This window comes from Belonocnema kinseyi, chromosome 10 (genome assembly GCF_010883055.1).
Source record: "Belonocnema kinseyi isolate 2016_QV_RU_SX_M_011 chromosome 10, B_treatae_v1, whole genome shotgun sequence".
NCBI classification, from domain to species: domain Eukaryota; kingdom Metazoa; phylum Arthropoda; class Insecta; order Hymenoptera; family Cynipidae; genus Belonocnema; species Belonocnema kinseyi.
In genome coordinates, this window is record NC_046666.1 from 94,682,875 (window position 1) to 94,704,115 (window position 21,241).

Sequence of the window (21,241 nt, forward strand, 5' to 3'; positions counted from 1 at the left end):
ATCCTTGAATATTCTGAATTTCGTATTCAAATAATTTTAGGAATTCAGAATATTGAAAGGAATTTGAGATATTTAGGATACAATGGTGAAAAGCTACGGGGAATTTCAGGGAAGTCAAAGAATGCAGAGATTTTTAAGAATTCAAGGAATCCAGAATATTCACGGAATTAAAGAATTTCAGGAAATTAAAATAATTTTACGGATTTTTCTGCATAAGGAAATTCCAGGAATTCAGATAATTTCCGTAATTTTACAGGAAAAAGGGAATTTCATCAATTCAAATCGGAATTTAGACCCACGTGAAAAAATTTACAGGAAAATACTCCATGGAAATTCTATCAAATTTCCCTAGAATTTCCATAGAAATTCTACTATCCTTCCGTTATGAGTACCTCTACCCCTAATCGATTTCGGAAGTCTCAAACTTAGGCCCAGAATAATTCTTTTGCACCAGGTGTAAAAATACATATTCCTCGAGGAATTTGAGTTCCAAATCAAAATTGAGCACACCTAATCACATTTTCTCAGGGCCCTCTATTATGCAACAATTTGAAACATTTTCAAAAATATTTTAGCCACCAGTTTCCTTTTTCACTTGACAAACACTTTTCAAATATTCAAAAACATTACGAGCGCAGGTGCTAAACTATTCTCAAGTTCATGCGCGGGTCGAACTTATCGCTTTCGTGACCAAGACGAAAATTGGACAGTCCATTAGTTACCACATTTTTTCGTCTTTTGTTTTTCGCATGCAAGATTTAAATTTACATTTAAATCATATTCACATTTTTATTATAAATGGAGAACAAGTGAATATTCTATTATGATCTTGGTCTCATCTTAAAGCAGGGACCCGACTAAAGCGAAACAAAATGCTTTTGTGATTTTAATTATGTCTCTGTATTGCACAAACGTAATTATATTTACTCGATTTAGGTTACATTATGTAAAATACCAAAATTGTAATGAAATTTCTTAATTACGCGTAACTGTAAGAAAAGTTCATCTGTCTCCTTGTGAAACTTATATAAATGTTAAAAGGCAGACGGGTAAAATATTAGGTTATAAAAATTTTGTTTTTAATTTTATTTCAATCTGCCAAAACGTAACATCAGAATCATTAGAAGATCAGAACATTAACTTAAAAATTAGAGGTAATAATGTCTTAAAGATTTATCGATGTTTCTGGTGCACTGATTTACATAAATAGCCGCGACATAAGCATTAAAATTCAATTTTTTAAATTATATGTATATATGTTTTAATTACCTAGCAATATATTCTGACATGTCACTCTTTTATCATTAACATTTATTTGAACATTTCAGTGCAAATACATGTACCATAATTTTCATATTGAAAGCGGAGAATCGGAACGAAATTTGATTGTTTAGGCTATAGGTATAATTTTATTATTGATTTTGTACAAAAGTTATTGTACAAAAATTAATCTTCTTCACAATATTAAATTACATAACGTTCACTTGAAATCTCTAAATGATGTCTCGTTTTGAATATTAATGATAGTAATTGTAAATTCTACGTTACATGGATTCGCTGAATACATTATTTCAGAATCTAATTCGGCAAACATTTGAGTGGTCTACAAGTTTTAGCAACTGAATATTGATTCGAAAATTGGGTTAATGCTAAAAATGAATACAAAACTTCGCACGCGCACATGATTGTTTAGTACTTATTCACTCTGTTTAGTTTTCGTTCGCGCGCGAAGGAGAGACTATAGTAGACTATACATTTCATTTAGGATTTTGATCTGCCGCATGGCCTACCATGCGACCGTAATATTTCAATTACAGTACACACTTTTTCACGAGATTTTCTAAAGGCTATATAATGTTCCACTGCTGTCATTGGTCAAAACAAACTTTTTTTGACGTTAAAGACTCCACCCTCAGAGGTGTGCTTATCATACTTCTGTCTTTCTCGCTTGTTTTTTGTGGGTTCCCTCGCTTCTCACTATTCGTCTTATTCGCACTGTCTGCGATATTTTTTCTAGTAGTCCAGTCATCTGTTAGGAAAAATAATATGGGGTCAGGTTCTATGAACAGGGTTTCGTCCCGGAACACGAAAATTTTGTTGGGAAAGGATGCAAAATATAACATTCAATTGGATTTGTACTTTCCTGTGAATTTGAGAGGTTAAAGTGTTCTTAGATAAATTTAAGTAGATAAAATTCTGCGTAAAACTAAAAAAAAGTTGTTCTATCACTAATAGTCGCGCAGTTTCGCCCTTAAGAAAACCTAATTTTAAACTTTTTTCCAAAAATCACATTTTTTTTTATTTTCTCTGTCGCTCGGATCCTCATGGCCAGATCTAAAAATTGTCAACAAATAAATTAAAGTAGACGGAAGCACCTGTAATTTCAACAAAAAAAAACAATGTCCTAACTATAATAAATGGTGAGTTAGCACCTGCCAATGGTAAATGCCCAGATTTCAGTTTTCTGTAAATATCTCGTTTCGGGGTTGTCACAGAAGAATGTTCCTAGAGAATGAATACAAGAGCACTTAATTTTTCGTAAGTTACAAAAAGGAAAATATTCCCACTCGCGATAGGCCACGAGTAATGACCTTCCAAATATGCCTGTTTTTTGGTCCTTTTTCACGGAACCAACACGACTTTCAGATTTTCAGTAAAAAAAACAACCAAAAATAGGCATATTTGGAAGGTCATTACTCGTGGCCTATCGCGAGTGGGAACTGTTGGTGATAGAAGAACGCTTTTTTTAGTTTTACGCAGAATTATATCTACTTTAAATTTTGTATGAACACTTTTCTCCCAAACGCATAGGAAGGTAACAATTCAGTGGAATGTGATATTTTATATATTTCCCTACCAAAATTTTAGTGTTCTGGGACGAAATCCTGTTTACAGAACCTGGCCCCATATGATGCACCCCCAAATGAAGTAATTAAGAGAAAAAAAGTGACTGCCCCGAAATTACCTTTTAAAAGTACTAGATGACAGGATTATACTTATACACGTCGCTTTAGCTTAGTGTAATTTTTTTCTTCATAGGAAAACCGTTTAAGGTTCAACTGTTCGTTGCAGCTAGGGGTAAAAATATAATACTTACGAATACCCTGGAGGATTGAAGGAACCGAATGGAGCCTCTACAAAGTACCCTTAAAGACTCCACTGAGTCCCCCTTCGGTTCCTTCTTAAAAAACTAAAAAAAACAGCAAGATCAACTTTTAAATTGTTGAAATTCGGATTCTACATTAAAATTTACATAAGAAACTCACGGAGTAATGGCAATACTTTTTTTGCAGCGTTAAAAATGTAAAGAAATGTCATTAACTTCTGCTGAAGGTAACTTCAAGCGCATCAATAATAGTTGTTTGAGTAGTTTGTTGCGCGCGAAGTTTAAAAATAAAACTTAAATTTGGAAAATAAATGTAAATAAATATATGTAATAATTTAAATGACTAATTTTACACAAATTTAATACCTTCCCTGATAAGAATAATATGAAAAATGAGAATTTAGAAAAATTCTTTACCTTTAGCCCTGACATCTCGTCTTGTTACCTCAAGGACACTGCTCGACTGCTCTCACTTACATTGCAGCGTTGTTGTCTGGGGTTTCACTGCGTGGCGCTAGCATCCATACAAAATTCTTGAAGTTCGCGACGGAACGCTTATTAACTGCTACTAAAAGAAGATGCTCTTAAAGCCGGATTCGGCCCATGTAAATGACAGGTATTTTACTTTTTAAAGTTTTTAACACTGTGATAAAAAGTATTGCGGTTACTCCGTGCGTTTCTAATGTAAATTTAAACGTAAAATCCGAATTTCAACAACTTAAAAGTTGATCTTGCTGTTTGTTCTTTTCTTAGTTTTTTAAAAAGGAACCAAAGGGGGACTCAGTGGGGTCTTTAAGGATAGTTTGTAAAGGCTCCTTTCGGGTTTTTCGGTCCGCCATGGTATCGGGTAATGGACAGCCTTACTAAACCAATTAGCTAATTTAAATGGCATTGCTGAATGATCATCTTTAGAACAGAAGAGTAAACTTGTAAGATTATTCTACTATCTCTCTTTATTTTATTTTGATTTGCCCTGCTCAGGAAGTTGGTACAAAGTACACACGTCGGTTCCAATCCTGCTAGGACGACAAACCTGAAAAGAATTAATTTATTATTAACGAAAATCCCCAAAGAAACTCTATCGACAAATTCTAGTTCCCAATTAACATTGAATTGTATTTCACTTTTCTCTACTTTTAATCCCTTGGTTTTAAAATAGTATTGCATCAGAAATCCCTTTGTTACGTAATTATGCCTGAGTTCTGGATCTATGGTGACTCTAATCTGAAACCTGTTAATTTTACCCCTTTTCTTATGCAAATTGTTACTTCTATTTTAGGAGAGATGAGCCCACAGAAGCGAGAATCAAAATGGCGCACTGAAAGATTATAAAGTAATTGGATTACGCAAATTAGGTGAAATATTTACGTAGAAATCTGTCTATTTTTCCTAAACCGAACAATGTTAATTGGGAACTAGAATTTGTCGATAGAGTTTCTTTTGGTATTTTAGTTAATAATAAATTAATTCGTTTCAGTTTTGTCGTCCTAGCAGGATTGGAACCGACGTGTTTACTCGGTACCAATTTCCTGAGCAGGACAAATTAAAAATCGATTAATTCAAAACTCATAATTAATTTTATGAGCTAGAAAGTTCTAAACAAAAATATTAAAATCTAAATCAAACTAAAGGGTAGAAATGAGTTAGATCACTGAGTTTTGGTATTACAGTGAATTATCAATTATGATTATTTTGACATGAACTGTCAAGATTACCTGTACAGGTTCGTGTACATGTTTGTTTACAAAAACATGTGCACGATCCTCCGAAGATCCTGTACAGGAATTTTTAGCCGGGTCGTATTGGGAAAAATCAACATCACTTCTGAAAAGAGTAGTTTGCACTTTTTATTTGCTGATAGAAAATAACAAATAATTAAAAATTGTCCCGACCAGCCGGAAAACATATTTAAATTGTTAATTATCTGAATTTGTGTCATTCTTAATGAACTTAACGAATTACAAAAATGGTAGACTTGCAAACTACTGTGTGGAATAATAAGGGATTACATCTGAGCAAGTTCATAAGGACTGACTCTACAACGGGGCCTATATTTTGTAATCTATTCACTGGATTATATTTTTACTTAGTACATTTTTTGAAATTAAAAATACACGCTTTGGAAAATACTTGTGCAAGCATTGTGGTAAAAAATTTCACCCACACCATTTGAAGAAGGGTTGTCATCGTGGTCTATAAATTTGTCGATTAATACGGTTGTCTATAGCAGGTTAAAAACTATTGTTTTTACTGTTTTTCATTCCAATTTTTCTTTATTGATATATGGAGATGCGTTCAAAATTTAAGAAATTTAAATTATATTAAAATCCAAATTAAAAATCCCATTTAACGTCCAATAATCAAATTCATGCAAACTCCACAAACGAACCACAACGAACAAACAAAAACAAATAAATCCTATTGTAAGCTGAAAAAATTAATTTTTGAACAAAACTAAAAAAGAGGAAAGAAAAATGAGAAGGCAGCCAACCACACCCCCTTCCTTCGCTTTTTCTTTCTTTCTTCTTTTTTATTTTTATTATCTTTAAATTACAATGAAAGAACACTCAAAAATAAAAAAATAAAACTGCATTACCAACGTTTCGGTATCAAGGCAAGACAAATTTAATAGGTAGGCCAACCACATCCCCTTCCTTCTCTTTTTCTTTCTTTCCTCTTTTTTATTTTTATTACAATGTGCTCTCTCTTTCATACTTGAGAATCGAATGAGGGGTCGAAGACCAATCTGTTGTAAACACGATATAAATATCTGTCACAATTACATCATAAATAGAGAAATAAAAAGAAAAACAAAATTCATGAAACAGCCTCATTAAATATAAGTAATCATATTAGCATAAATTTTTTTAAACTTATCCAAATCGATTTTTAAAATAATAGGTAACTTTTTTTGCTTTGAATATAAAGCATTTCCATGAATTCACTCTTTCTCTCATTACTTTCACTATGCGAAATTTGCACATCATTCCAGTCAAACTCAAGGTCAACATGAACAAATTCCTTTGTATGTCTGGCAAGAACACTCTTATAACGATGTCCCAAACAAACATCACTTTTGTGTTCCTCTATTCTAGTATTAAGAAGTCTGCCAGTCTGTCCCACGTAATTCATCTTACAGATCCTGCACGCGATCTTATAGACAAGACCACCCTTTTCAATATTATCAAAAGGATCTTTGCACAAATGAATTACTGAATCCATTTTAAATGGTATACGGAAAATAGCATGAATTTTAATGTTTTTTAACATAAGTTCAAAAGTTTTAGAAATTTGACCAAAAATGGAAGAACGAAAGTATTAAACGAACTATATTCCTTTAACTCTTTCTGATTATCTGCAAGCAAATTATTAATTGGTAATAATATTACCATCCCAATCCTTAATTACTCGCATGTCCAAAAAACTGATTCTGTTATTCTGTTCTATTTCATGAATGAATTGAAGCTTTTGATGAAAACTGTTAAAGGAATCAATGCCCATTTTCAACTTTGCTAGAGGAACACACAATAAGGTATCGTCGACAAACCGAAAATAAAAAGGCAAAACAAAATCTAGTTTCCGAAAAGCAAAAACCTCCAAATCTTCCATCACTGTTTCTGCTAACTTCGGAGAAATGACTGAACCTATGGGAGTGCCAGACCTTTGTCTATAAAAAGATTTTAAAAATTCCAGAAAAGCATCTTTTTATAGATACAAATTGAGTCTTTCGCTTTGCCCTAGTGGAAAGTGGTAAAGTTTAAATCCATCCTCGCTTCTATGTTTACAATACGGAGCACTGAAGCAGATCATTTTTCTTATATTCTGAACTTAATTTTAATTAAACTATACGACAATAGAGTAAAACTTTTTTAGAAATACGGGAAAACTCTGATGGACAAAGTGAGTAACAAAATAATTTTCAAAGAATGTGGTGCAAAAGAGACAGTAGTAGTCACATTAGAAAGAAATAGGTGAAGATGGTTCAGACATGTTGAGAGAATTCCAACTGTACGACTAACGAAACAAGTATATCAAGGTAAAAAAGTAAATGGCAGCATGTCCATAGGCAGACCGCGAAAAGAATGGTTAGAATGTGTGAATGAGACCGTAGTTAGAAGAGACATTAGCAGCCATAGAAACACAAGAGCCTGCATGAACAAATGCATGGGCGTAAAAGAAGCTAGAGAAGTATGCCAGGACAGAAAATTATGGCGACAAATAGTTAATAAACAGAGTGTCAGTAGAGTGAATAACGCCTGAAACAAAAGACCTCGGAACGAACGTGTTATTTAAATGAGTAACGCGAGAATTCGGCGTCAACTTAAAACATTTGATATCCCTTCCTCACATTACACCCTTCCCCACCGAATGAGGCTTCGGTTAAGCGGACAAGCAATGTCGATGATGTAGACTCTTCCATCTTTTTTTTCTCGCATCACGATGTCCGGTCGATTGGCCCGGGTCTAATGATCCGTTTGGATAGTAACATCCTAATATAAGATGTAATCTTCGCTTTCTAAAATGGACACTGGAATGTATCTATAGAAGGGCATCCATTTTTTTAAGAGTCCTAGGTATAGGGCAAGTTGTTAATGTATAATGCCCGGTACATAATTATGTCCATCTGAGGACAAATTTAAGGGTGTGTAGTCAAAATCCGCTTGACAGATGGCACTGTAAGCGCAAAATTTCGTTTGCTGTTAAAATAGTCTAGCAACTGTATAACTTGTGACTCACACAGTTTTTTGACGTCTACAATGCCCCTACCCTCTATATGTCGTGGTAGAACTACCCTTTTAATCGCTGAATTTCTATGCTGCATTCGGTACATTGTCATTTTTACGCGAACAATTCTGTTTAAGTTTTCAACGTCGGTGTTAGACCATTTTATGAGCCCGAAGCTGTACGTGCGGACAGGGATGGCATATAGATTGATTGCCCTGATTTTGTTTGCCGAGTTGAGAAAATTCTTCATAATCAATTTGAGTCTCGTTGTGAAGGCAGTCGTTAGGCTTGTCTTAACTATCGTATGCTGAATACCCTTAAATTAAAGAATACTCAGATATTTATATGATTCGCCTGCAACCATTGCCTCGATGTTATTTTCGAACTCGTTCTCTAAGTCTGCGGTCCCTAATTCCCCTCCGATTAAATGCAATATTCTGCATTTATCTAGTCCGAACTCTATGCGAATATTATTGGAAAACTACTTTGTGACATCGACTACTTGCTGCAGTTTCTGGGCTGACCTAGCATACACCTTCAGGTTATCCATGTAAAGAAGATGGGTCACTTGATGACTATCCTCATTATCATGAATTCTGAACTCATGAGACATGCTGTTTAGTGTTTTGCTCAACGGATATAACGCTAAACAGAACCATAGTACGCTGAAGGAGACTCCTTGCAATATATTTGTCGTAAAGGTTATTGAGTTAGTTATCCCTTAGTTGTCCATGATCAAAATACTTCATTCTCGTACCCCAGTGCCTCAACGCGTGACTTAGAAAGTCAATAATGCGTAGGCAGATTTTGTAAAGTTTTAAGACTTCAACCAAATAGTCATGCGGTACGGAAGGAAACGCTTTCTTATAGTCAATGTATGCCATGTGTAAGTTCCTTTGATGCTTACGAGCTTGAGTTATAGCAACAGCGTCTATAGTGACTAGATCTTTACAGCCTCGCAAGTTTTTACAACATCCTTTTTGTTCTTCTGTGAGAATGTCATTCTCGCCACAATGGGATATATACCTTATCTGCAATGATATCTGTAAGACATTTATGAATTGTTAGAAGACAGGCTATCAGTCAAAAGTCTAATGGACTTTCAGCGTCTGGTTTTTTTGGTAATATATACGTAGTATCCTGGAGCATAAAGCCTCACATCAGATCTGAATGTTCAATGATGTTCTGAAAACACCTTGCCAACGCAAGATACACACTCGTCAGGTATTTGTACTAGAAGTCGTGCCTCATGTCTGGACCTGGAGCTTTCCAATTACTTGCTCTTTTCAACACCGCTGATACATCTAAAGCTGTGATGTTTGTTAGTTGCGTTTCAGAGCTATTTCTTACCCTTGCTTCCTCCAGTTTGAACCACGTTGTGTCCAAATTGCATCTGCTCATTTTTCCCTAAACATCCGACCAGTAGTTAGTCATATCTTCAAATTGAGGGACTTCGTTATCTTTCTGGTTATTTGGCTTTACTCTCAGTTCACAATAGAACCCTCTTTTGTCTGTCTAAAAGTTTCAATTTTGTTGCCTTTGTGTACTACTTTTCTTGTAGCTACGCAGTCTGGCAGTAAGAACATCAAGTCTCTGTCTTTGGGAGTCTATACTCTCATCCAATATTGCTGGTGTTAATGTCTCGATGTGCCGAGGTTGGATGATTTTAGTAACATGGTTTATCAGCTTGCTGGTTCTATTTCCTTTTTTTATACTGAGTTAATCGACCCAATTTGCATCCTGCTTAGCTGACATCCATATCAAACCTGATCTTCCATGGTAGATCTTGATCCCTTGCTATAGAGATTTTTTATAAGGAACCGAATGAGCACCCAATGGGGTCTTTATGGGTACTTAGTGGAGGCTCTATTCAGTTCCTTCGGTCTGCCAGGGATTCGTTATGAAATCATTTTAAAACACTCCTTAATAAACATGCAAATACAAAAGTCCGTGATAGCCGGCCTCGTTCTCTAACTCTTCGGTCCCAAATTCCCCTCCGATTAAATGCACTCTTCTGCATTTATCTAGTCCGAACTCTATGCGAATATCATTGGATAGCTGCTTTGTTACATCGACTACTTGCTGAAGTTTCTGGACTGAACTAGCGTACAACTTCAGGTCATCCATGTAAAGAAGGTGGGTCACTTGATGACTTTCTGAACCCTTGAGAATGCTGTTTAGTGTTTTGTTCAATGGATTCAACGCTAAACAGAACCATAGTGCGCTAAAAGAGTCTCCTTGAAACCTACCCGCCGTAAAGCGTACTGATCTAGTTAACCTTGGTTGTCCATGTTCAAAATACTTGATTCTTGTACCCCCAGCAAGGGATCGAGATCCACCGTGGAAGATCAGGTTGGACATAGATGTCAGCAAAGTAAGGTGCAAATTGGGTCGATTAACTCAATATAAAAAATGAAATAAAACCTGAAAGCTGATGAACGATCTTACTATAATCATCCACCCTCGGCACATGGATACATTAACACCAGCAATATTAGATGAAATTTTAGGCTCTCAACGACGGAAATTTGATGTTCTTACTGCCAGACTGCGTCGGTACAAGAAAAGTAATGCACGAAGGCGACAAAATTAAAACTTTCAAACAGATGAAAGAAAGTTCTATCGTGAACTGAAAGTGAAGCCAAATAACCACTAAGGCACCGATGTCACTCAATTGAAAGATATGACTAACTACTGGTCGGGTATTTGAGGAAAAATGAGCAGATGCAATTTGGACACTGCGTGGTTCAAACTGGAGGAAGCGAGAGCAAGCAATAGCCCTGAAATGCATCTGACAACATCTCAGCTTTAGATGTTTCAGCGGTCTTGAAAAGGGCAAGTAATTGGAAAGCTCCAGGTCCGGACATGGTGCACAACTTCTGGTACAAGTACCTGACGATTGTGCATCTTGCGTTGGCAAGGTGTTTTCAGAAGATCATTGAACACCCAGATCTGATGCCAAGTTTTATGCTCCGGGGTACAACGTATATGCTACCAAAAAAACCAGAGTCTCAAAATCCATCTGGCTTTCGACCGATAGCCTGTCTTCAAACAATTTATAAATGTCTTACAGCTATCATTGCAGATAATGTATATTCTCATTGCGACGAGAATGTCATTCTTACAGAAGAACAAAAAGGATGTTGTAAGAACTCACGAGGCTGTAAAGATCTAGTCACTATAGGCGCTGATGCCATGACTCAAGCTCGTAAGCATCAAAGGAACTTACACATGGCATACATTGACTATAAGAAAGCGCTTCCTTCCGTGCCGCATGACTATTTGCTTGAAGTCTTACAACCTTACAAAATCTGCCCACGCATTATTGACTTTCTGAACCATGCGATGAGGCTCTGGGGTACAAGAATCAAGTATTTTAATCATGGACAACCAAGGATAACTAGATCAATACGCTTTAGGACGGGTATATTTCAAGGAGTCTCCTTCAGCGCACTATGGTTCTGTTTAGCGTTAAATCCGTTGAGCAAAACACTAAACAGTATGTCTCATGAGTTCAGAATTCATAATAATCAGGATGGTCATCAAGTGACCTATCATCTTTACATGGATGACCTGAAGCTGTACGCTAGGTCGGCCCAGAAACTGCAGCAAGTGATCGATGTCACACAGCAGTTTTCTAATGATATCCACATGTAGTTCTGACTAGATAAATGTAGAACAGTTCATTTAATCAGAGGAGAATTAGGGACCGCAGAGTTAGAGAACGAGTTCGAAAACGACATCGATGCAATGGCTGCAGGCGAATCATATAAATATCTGGGTATTCTTAAATCTAAGGGTATTCAACATACGATAGCTAAGACAAGCCTAACGACTGCCTTCACTACGAGACTCAGATTGATTATGAAGACCATCCGAAAGCAAATGTTGAACACACTCGCGTGGATTCACCAGCAAAATTTGGCAGCGAATGAGCTCGCATTAATTCAGAAGTTATATGGTGAGGAAACTTACTCACGCTACGGGCAGACTGAGATAGCATCGATCCTTCTCTACAAACCCTGAAGAATCTGGAAAAACGGCTTATGAAAGAGGAAAGTCGATTAGAAGCTTAAGAAGATGAGATAGCAGCATTTTCGGCAATGAGAATCAACAGTCCAAATGTCGGCGGCTCGAAGAACAAAGAAGACCCGAAAAGCAAAGACAGTACCAAGAACAAAAAAGAAAAAAAGAAACGACACGAGAAAAAAAAGAGTCAGTGCTCTGTCTGCAAAGAGAAGGGGCATTACGCGCAAGTATGCCCGATGCGTGAGCAAAACAAAAGAAGGCGGCAACGAAAGCAAGTTACGTGGCAGCGCGTTTATAGCAGCGACATCGGAAAGTTTGGAAAACGGTCTAGTTAGTATAGTAAGCTGTCTGCAGAATTTAAAAGCAAGTGGCTAAAGCTGGATAAGAAAAAAGTCCTATATTCCGATACAGCGTATGTACGTATGTATATAAGGACACAGCTCGAACACAGCGTATGGACTCAGGCAAGGATCTATAACGTGATATATGTACCTGCCTTGCACAGTAATTTGGTTTCCGTCGGCGTATGTAGCTTGAGAGGGATCAAAGTGAAACTCGCGGACGATAGCGTAGACTGCACGAATCAGAATTCGGTGGCCGTTTGGCCCTATCAGTTTAGGATTTTTTCTAACTTTAAAAAACACCCAAAAATAGCCAAAATAGCCCTTTTTTTTATAAAAATGTTCTCACTGTTCTCACTGGATTTCCTCCATTGATCAACAAAAATAATTTTTGTGCCATACCCGTGAGGATTCATGAATAAGCAATCATTATTATAAACAAATAAAGAAAACAATTTTTGACTTGAGCTATTGGTGACGAAAAGAATAGTCATTTTCCATGGAATCAGTTCCGTAGAGCTCGTGAATGATATTCAGTCATCATATTTGCTCATATAATAACAATGCGTAATTGTTTAAACGATCTTAGTTAAAAATTTCATTATTCGGCTATTTTTCGTCACACAAACTCCATCCTTTGAATGTATTAAATGGTTTATGACTGATCTTCCAATAACGTTAGGGGATTTGGATGAATAATAGCAACTGCCATTGTTATAAACGTTTTCCTGAATAATTACTCATCTTTTCTATTCGTCATGGAATGAATAGCGTTTTCCACCCAGAATCAACTGCAGATCACTAATTGATGATACCCATTCATTATTTTCGATTATCCGATAACAATTGTTGATTATTCAGTTTAAATGTAATAAACGAATACACAGTTTGGCCATTTTTTCGATATACTCAATTCGTTTTCAGAACTGGATTAACTGTGAATGACCAATTTTTAAACCCAATTGTTTTCGGCATGAACAATTTCATGAGAATAATATTAATATTAATTCGATACGCACATCAGACTTTACGTCTGTTTCAAAAGTAAAACTTCTGCTTCTTGATGCAGTGGTATTTCTGGCTTGAAGAACTCACTTCTTATACTTGATAAATAAAGATCAGAAGAGAATAGGAGATAATGCAATAAATCTGTGTTAGGGTCAATGCGACTTGTCTTCCTTGTATTATTCTGTATTATTCTTGTATTATTATTATTGGGTAGTGATGGAGGCATGAAATACCAATTATATTTCTGAACGAGTAGGTTGGCCGTTTTATGAGCGTGTTCGTCGAATTTTTTGGTGTCAATGGCTCTCCTTGCTACGACTTGTATGACTATGTACATATTCTTCAGAATTTCTTCGTCAAAACCGGTGATTTCGGAAATAATGTTATGATTTTCGAAGAGTTTCCTGGCTGTATTCCCATAATTGGAAGAATCAGCACCTTGTTTCGGAGTATCCACTATCAAGCCAAGTTGTTCACAAATTTCATTCTTAATATACTCCTTCCTTGAATTGCGAACCTTCTTTTGCTCCTTGGTTTTGCATGCCCAGACTTCAACTGGTAATCGATAACTGACGTTCAAAACGTATTCCATTTGGCGAATCCATCGAGAAAGTTTGACGCGAGCTAATTCTCTCGAATTCTCAGGAAGATCGTACTTTTGCTGTAGATGATTCAATAAAACTTCTATAGTTTTAGAACTCGAGGTTATCAGGACACCGCTTTATTCCTGATTTTTGAGTTTGAGAAACTCCATGATTGAAATATCCAAGAAAACTTGGTAAGAAAAAAAATAATAAGAACAAAAGAAGGCAAAAGAATAAAAAAGGGAAAAAACACACATACACACAAGAAAATACAAGGAAATAAAGCAAAAATTCATAAAAAAGAATGTCAAGGAACTAATTGATAATAGTATTGGATGCGGGATTCAAGAAAGGTGAGAATACGATTCGACATATTAATAAAATGTCACTGTATTCCGACTATTATAAGTGGTTGAGGGGATATATAATAATGTAATATGTATTTAAATACAATCGAAGTTTATTGGAGAAAATATATAGAAAAGTATTAGAGAATCTGAGTTGCTCAATTGCTTGCCACACCTATCTCGAGCTTCATATCCGACAGTTTTTGAAACTGCTCCCCCAGGTACTTAAAACACTCCCGCTCTTTGTCAAGTGCTTCAACAAGTTGTTTCATGAGGCCAAGTTTTATGTAGAGCGGTGGAAGCAAGACTTTTTTAGGATCGACCAGTGGTTTTGCAATATTGTTTTGTTTTCTACGCACAAAAGAGGTTCTTTTTGGCCATTTTTCACGGATGCGACTTTTTCTATCTCTGCTATCCCATAAACACAAATGACAAGGGTCTTTTGTGAATCCCGACTGCTGCGCTATTACCATCCCTAGAATTTTCGAGTCTTCACAAATGTCCCACTATTGAGCCATGTAATTTATTTTCTTAAGGACCAGTTCAAGCTTGGCGTATTCCTCCTTCAACTGAGCTAAACGTGCGACAGGTATTTTCGCGTATATATTACTGATGTGAAGCAAGACCGCCTTTAGACTTCGAGTATATGAGTCGATGAAAACTCGCCATTCTTCACTTTTATATACATTCGGTGTCTACTCATTCATCAACCCATCAACATCTTTACAATATACCAATTTTTTATTTTTATATATTATAATTCCTTTAATCAAAATACTTCCTGAAATCTTTCACTCTATTACTATAAACTGTTGATTTCGTACACTTTGTTAAAAAATGTTTACTCTCAAGAAATTAAGCCAGCTCTTCCGCTTCGTCTTTAGCAAGTGGAAGTTTCCTCACGATATCGTTCAATTCTGACTACAAATTTTTCTCTGGGTTACGGCCCTTTTTCAGATGGTTTAAAATTGTCATCCCTGTTTTTTGCGCTACTTTTAAAACTCTCACTATCACTAACACGGTTCACATCATCATGACCGTCGCTTACTCTATCATTATCATCATCATCTTCACTGTTCTTGCTGATCTCTACTGGATTTATGTTCTTATTAGCCTTGATGGGTTTCGTGACAGTAGAAACATTGGCATTAACTATCTTGTTTTTGTATTTTCCATTTGTTTCAGTAAGATTAACGAACATATGTAGCATTCTTCGCGGTTTTGTGGTTTCCTTCACACCATGGGTTTGCTGAACCTCCAAGCTGTATTGTTATGCTTTCCATTTTTTCAGCGATAAAGCATTGTGTAAGAAGTGCTACATATGCCATTAGGAACCCACTTTTCATTGCTTTCTACAATTATTGTAGCACTTATGCTCCTTTAAAGAAGTTTAAGTTTCTTAAGAAGTCATGATTTACAGAAAAACCCGCACGTTAGGGAACCCACTCCGACCGGGGTAAGTCTACTGTCCTGAAAATGATAATCCTCATACCTCCCCAAGGCTACGAATGGGGGCTTTCTGACTCTGATGAAGACAATGTCAATTCGTCATCGACATACTGCGGCATCATTCTCATTCTGTAACGCCCCCCTGCAAGGCAGCGCATTGCCGCTGGCTTCGATACCCTGGCAAGCTCAAGAGCGAATCATTCTACACATAATCGGATATGGCAGTTTTCATCATTTCATTTACCAGGGCAGCAGCTTGAAGCAGTCCTTGGATCGTAAACTTGGAATTCCCGATTCAGCAGATCCAAGAAAGAAAATGAATCCTGTGGTATACCATGGACCCGTAGATATTATATAGAGCATTGCCCGTTAGTTTTCAACCAGACTTTTGTTGCCAAGTTTGTTGCATTTTTTCTGCGGTGTTTCTTACATCCGACAGTTCAGTGCGTCTATTCAAGACGTACGGAACGATGCAAATACCAGTTTCTCGGACACGCGGGTGATTTTGTAGTATTATCTCCAAATTCCCTTGTTTATATGATCGAATCGTGGCATGAGAAAAATGAAAATTTAGCCATTGGTCATATTATAATAACAAAACGGACTACTTTCGCAACGTTGAGAGGATATTTGTTGAAGATAGGGAAGCTCTTTGACCTTTCCGAGAAAAAAAGCCGCGGATCCACACTCAGCGACCCAAAAAACATGAGATTACTTCGTTTGGGCTTATTTTGCCCCTAAAACTGGAAGATCGTTTATTCTGGCTAATTGGAGGCAGTTTTGCAAAATGTGTCCGGGTTACACTTTCTACGAACAAAAAGGGCTATTTTGGCTTTTTTTTTGTGTTTTCTGAGGTTAGAAAAAATTCTGACCTGATGGGGCCAAACGGCTACTGGATTCTGATTCAGCGATCTCAGAAACATAAGACCAACATGGTCTGTTCAAAAGTTCAGACAACTGTTTTCCTGTATGCCTGTGTAATCATTCCGAAGGAAGCCCAGAAGAAAAACATAGATTCAAAATGGATTTTTAATAAATTAGTCCACACAACGAAACGACTTTATCGATACAAAGATCACGTGTGTTCGCGAGGTTTTCAACAACGAGCAGGAATCGACTACACCGAGCCGTTCTTACCGGTGATGAAATACGACTCTCTACGCGTTTTGTTAGCATTTTTCAAGCAGGAACACCTCGAGTTCGTGCAGTTTGAAATGAAGGCATCGTCCGTGTACGGTATTCTCGTCCAATAGATTCACATAGAAGTTCCTGAAGGGCTAGACGGCGCTCAGATAATAAACGGTGCCTTAAGTGTTGGGTGTTGAAACCGTTAAAACCGTAAGTCAACATCACGAGGGATCGAAAGTATATCTCGCGCTACTCGTAGACGAGGGGGTTATCGAGTGCGAATCCGGGAATTTTCTCGAGGAAATAACATTGATGAGTAAAGAGCTCGAGATCACGTAGCTCGGCGGAAGTTGTCTCATAAGAAGTTGCCTCATAGTCAGGGTTTAATCCTAATTTTAAAACGAAAATTCTGAATAGCCCAAATAGCCCTTTTTGTGCTGAACATAAATTTTGTCTGTGTTTTTCATCCATATTTGGGCTCGAATAGCTGTGAGATACACTTTTTGTACATTTTCCGGGTAATACTCGTACCTAACCCATGATTAATGAAATTTTTCTTACGAAAATGCATCCTGTTTGAGCGTTTTTTCAACTTCATCATATTACAAACATATTACAAGCAGTCGAGCTCAAAAAACGGTGTTTGTTCACCAGAGTCGATACGTTAATCGTATCTTCGAGAGGTTTAATATGAGCGAAGCGAAAGTGGTGAGTGTACTGACCGATTTCATGCGACATTGTACCCGGTACAACCGAAACAGAGTGTGAGGAGTTTACTTCATCGTTAAGCTGTGGGCTCGCTAACGTTTCTGGCAATCGTGTCGAAATCAGACATCATGTTCGCAGTGAACAATGCGAGCAAGTTCCCGAACAATCACGATTTTATTAATTGGCTGCTGTGAAGAGAATGTTCTTCTATCTAGTCGATAAAGTAGGTTTAAGAATCGAGTATCGAAGCGCCGGAAGGATGTCTAAACTAGTCGGTTTTCCGATGCGGTTTATACAGGATACATGAAAACGCGAATATCGATGACCGGCTACATATGAAGTCTTGCGAACTGCTTTATCTGCTGCCAAAGAATCCGCGTGGCTGGGAAACCTGCCAGAAGAAATCGGATTTCACTGTGATAGTGCCACAACATTACGCGTAGATAATCAGAGCGTTATCAAATTAGCGAAAAATTCCGAGTTTCACGAGTGGACTAAAAAAATCTATACTCCATCCGAGATACAAAAACCGCATATACTAACGAAAGCTTCGTCAAAAGAAAGTTTGAGGTGTTCGTGTGAAACGATGAGTTTGCGTGTGTGTGTAAACAAGCACTCAAGCGACGAAAGAACTGAGTCAGCTTAACGTGATTGCCGAAACGTTTCTATGCATGCGCAACTAATTCTTCGAGAAAGCCCCAGTATCCCTTCACTTGCGACGTGCAGTGTCGCTATCTCAACGACAAACGTCTCGTCCATGATCCAGCCCACAGAAGGTCTAGTCACGCGCGAATAAAAAAATTGCAGCCAATCAGCAACTTTGTTTTTAATATAGTTTTCAAACATATATTACATTTCTGAAAAATGATACGATAAGCACAATCTTTCTTTTGGAATTCCTAATGTTTACCGTATATATTTTTTTATATTTGTAAAAAAATCAAACACTAGTGTGTTATATGACGTAACGTGGTGGCTAGCCACCTGTTATAGGTCCTCCCCCAGCTCTTATTCTAGCTGATGAATAAAACAATCAGAGCACAAATATTCTCATGGCTGGCACGAGCTCAAAAATGAGAAATACTAAAGAGATCAGATTATTTCATTTGAGGTGTGTGTTGAATGAGAGAGAAATTAAAAACCTTTATTTTATTTAGGACAACAAACGAAGCGAGAGCTAATCACACATAAATTTTGATATATTTACCATCTATGTGTTACTACAAAGTAGATTACAGTTAATACCTGGAGTTGTAAAGTAAGAAGGACTTGACGTCCTACAACAACCCAATAACTATTACGGGGCCAATCGGGGTGTAGAATAATCACATCCATAATAATCGGACCGAGAAGGATTATTAAATTAAATACCAGGCCATGCCAGACTCGACACATGTCAACACACGGAGGCAACCAGTTGCACGGGCCGGCGTTTCACATACCGGAATGTTGGTCCGAATTCCATCGACCAGAGTCCCAAAATCCAGTTGGGGAGATAGTCCAGGCGAATTAACTTATTTTAAGGCAAAGAAAAAGAAAATTGATAACAGCACTTAGACAATTGAAAATGGTAAAGTGGCTCATAATAAACGTAAAAAAGAAAATTCGTAAGCAGAGGTGTGGCGGGGTTGATTTGGGGGAGTTTAAAAGGGGTGAAAATAGTATTATTGTAATTTTCGGCGAAAGTTGACGCTAGAGAGAAAAATGTTTTATAGAAAACATATAGATTATAAAAGATATACAACTTTTATATCAGTGACTTTTTCACATAACCTCGAAATGTCCACGAAAAATGCGAAAAACCGTGTTTTATTTCTTCTTTCGTTTTTTATTTTTAATTTACGCAAAAATAATTTTTTGGACGAAACTCAATAAACATATACCTTTTTATGTCTTTAATATTCACAAAATTTTTTAGATGTAAGAATCAATTGGTTTCCGAGATAATCATTTGTTCCGGTCCGAAACACTGTTTTTCAAATGAAATTTGTCCTTCAGAAAATCATCGTACAGAGTTCTTTCAGGTCTCAATGTTTTTGTTTTGAAATATGCTTGCTGATAAAATGAAAAAAAAATATAGTCCCTATTGGAGAACATACAACAATCAATTTCTCGCTAAACGTTGGTAATTTGTTTAAATTGTGAAATATCTTTAAAAACTGATTACTCCATTCAATTTGACAGAATTTAAACATTTTTTTTACTTAAAATCAATTGGTTTTCAAATTTTTGCTAAATATATAGATTAATAAGCCATTTTCAATTAAGCTATTTAGAATTTAAGATTTTTTTTCAAAAATATTTCATTTCTCAAGATTTTTATACTATGAATGGTTACAACATAATTTACATATGAAAAATAAATATATAAACAATACTTCGCTAGTCTGGCTTTCTTTTGACAACATTTCAAATTTATATTCATGGTACGAATTTTTAGTATACTGTGTTTCTTCCTGATCTTCAAAATGTCTTCGATATCGCTAAATTCTTTGGATAACTGAATTTCCGGGTTTAAGCGAAAACCTGGCTGTTTGTTTTTACGTGAAATGTCTTCGAACTCATCGAAATATTCCGAAATGTTGTCAAAGTTCGAACAATCGTCCGAACAGAAAAATGTAATAATTAAAAAATTAAAGTGAATTTAAAAATTAAATTTAAAAATTCGTTTTTTTCCTTATTCATCTGAAGCTCCATTATTTGACTTGAATGTTGATAGCGTTAGTGTTCAAAAATGAAGCTTCTGGTAAAATGATGAAATACAGTTTTTTATATTTTTTCTGTCAATTTGAAGAGAGTAATCAGTTTTCAAAGATATTTTACAATTTAAACAAATTACCAACGTTTAGTGAGAAATTGATTGTTGCATGTTCTCCAATAGGCACTGTATTTTTTGTACATTTCATCAGAAAGAATATGTCAAAACACAAACATTGAGATCTGAAAGAACTCTGTACGATGATTTCCTGAAGGAGAAATTTCATTTGAAAAAAAAGAATTCCGGACCGGCACAAATGATTTTCTCGGAAACCAATTGATTTTTCCATATAAAAAGATTTTTGAATACTGAAGACATAAAAAGGTATACTTTCATTGAGTTATGTTAAAAAAAATTCGACACCCCTGCTCAAGCATTTTTCTTTTTTACATTTATTATGAGCCACTTTAACATTTTCAATTGTTCAAGTGTTGTTAACAATTTTTTTTTTCCAACGTGTGATTCGCCTAGACTAAGGGCACTCAACTCAATCGTAGACGAGTCCATTTCTGACCTGTAAAGCATTATATTCAAGACTACTGGCTTTAATTAAAAAGTATTTTTCTTGAGATTTTGTGGATTTGAGCACGTGATCCTGTTACAGTTTGCAGTTTGATGTTGTACATTTTTGTACTTTTAAGCCGTAATTAATTTTCATTATTTCTCAAATTCCTCAACAATTCCACAACAGTATTCCTTATACTCATGAATTTTTTTTTAATTTTTCGCATTGCCCCTTGTATAAGAAATAATGCTCTAAACTAGATTGTTCTTAAATATCCCAGAAAATCCTCACTTTTTTACATTTTTCAGTCTACGAAGCACAACATTTTTTTACATGAACGTCTTCAAGGTCATTTATGTAGACCACTTTTCGTTTTCATATGAGCCATGCCAAACCAAATTCCGTCGACCAGAGTTGCAAGATTCATCTGGGGAGGGCAGCACCTACTGGGACGTGTAATGAGCGGATATAATTCGCATTCTCGCTGCTAGGAACAGCACAGTCAGTGACGCAAATTCGCGGTTTCAGTTTGAATAAAAAGAAACTCAAATTT

General features: G+C 36.2%; 1 protein-coding gene across 1 annotated transcript in view; it reads right to left on the reverse strand.

Annotated features, from left to right (window-relative positions):
- Nucleotides 1–1,585: 1,585 nt before the first annotated feature.
- LOC117181862 (G-protein coupled receptor Mth-like) overlaps nt 1,586–21,241 on the reverse strand; it is a 134,729-nt gene continuing 115,073 nt past the window's right edge. The window contains exon 3 of the mRNA XM_033374871.1: nt 1,586–2,029. Coding sequence (XP_033230762.1) covers nt 1,869–2,029 — 161 coding nt within the window. The 3' untranslated portion in view covers nt 1,586–1,868. The remainder of the gene's footprint in view (nt 2,030–21,241) is intronic.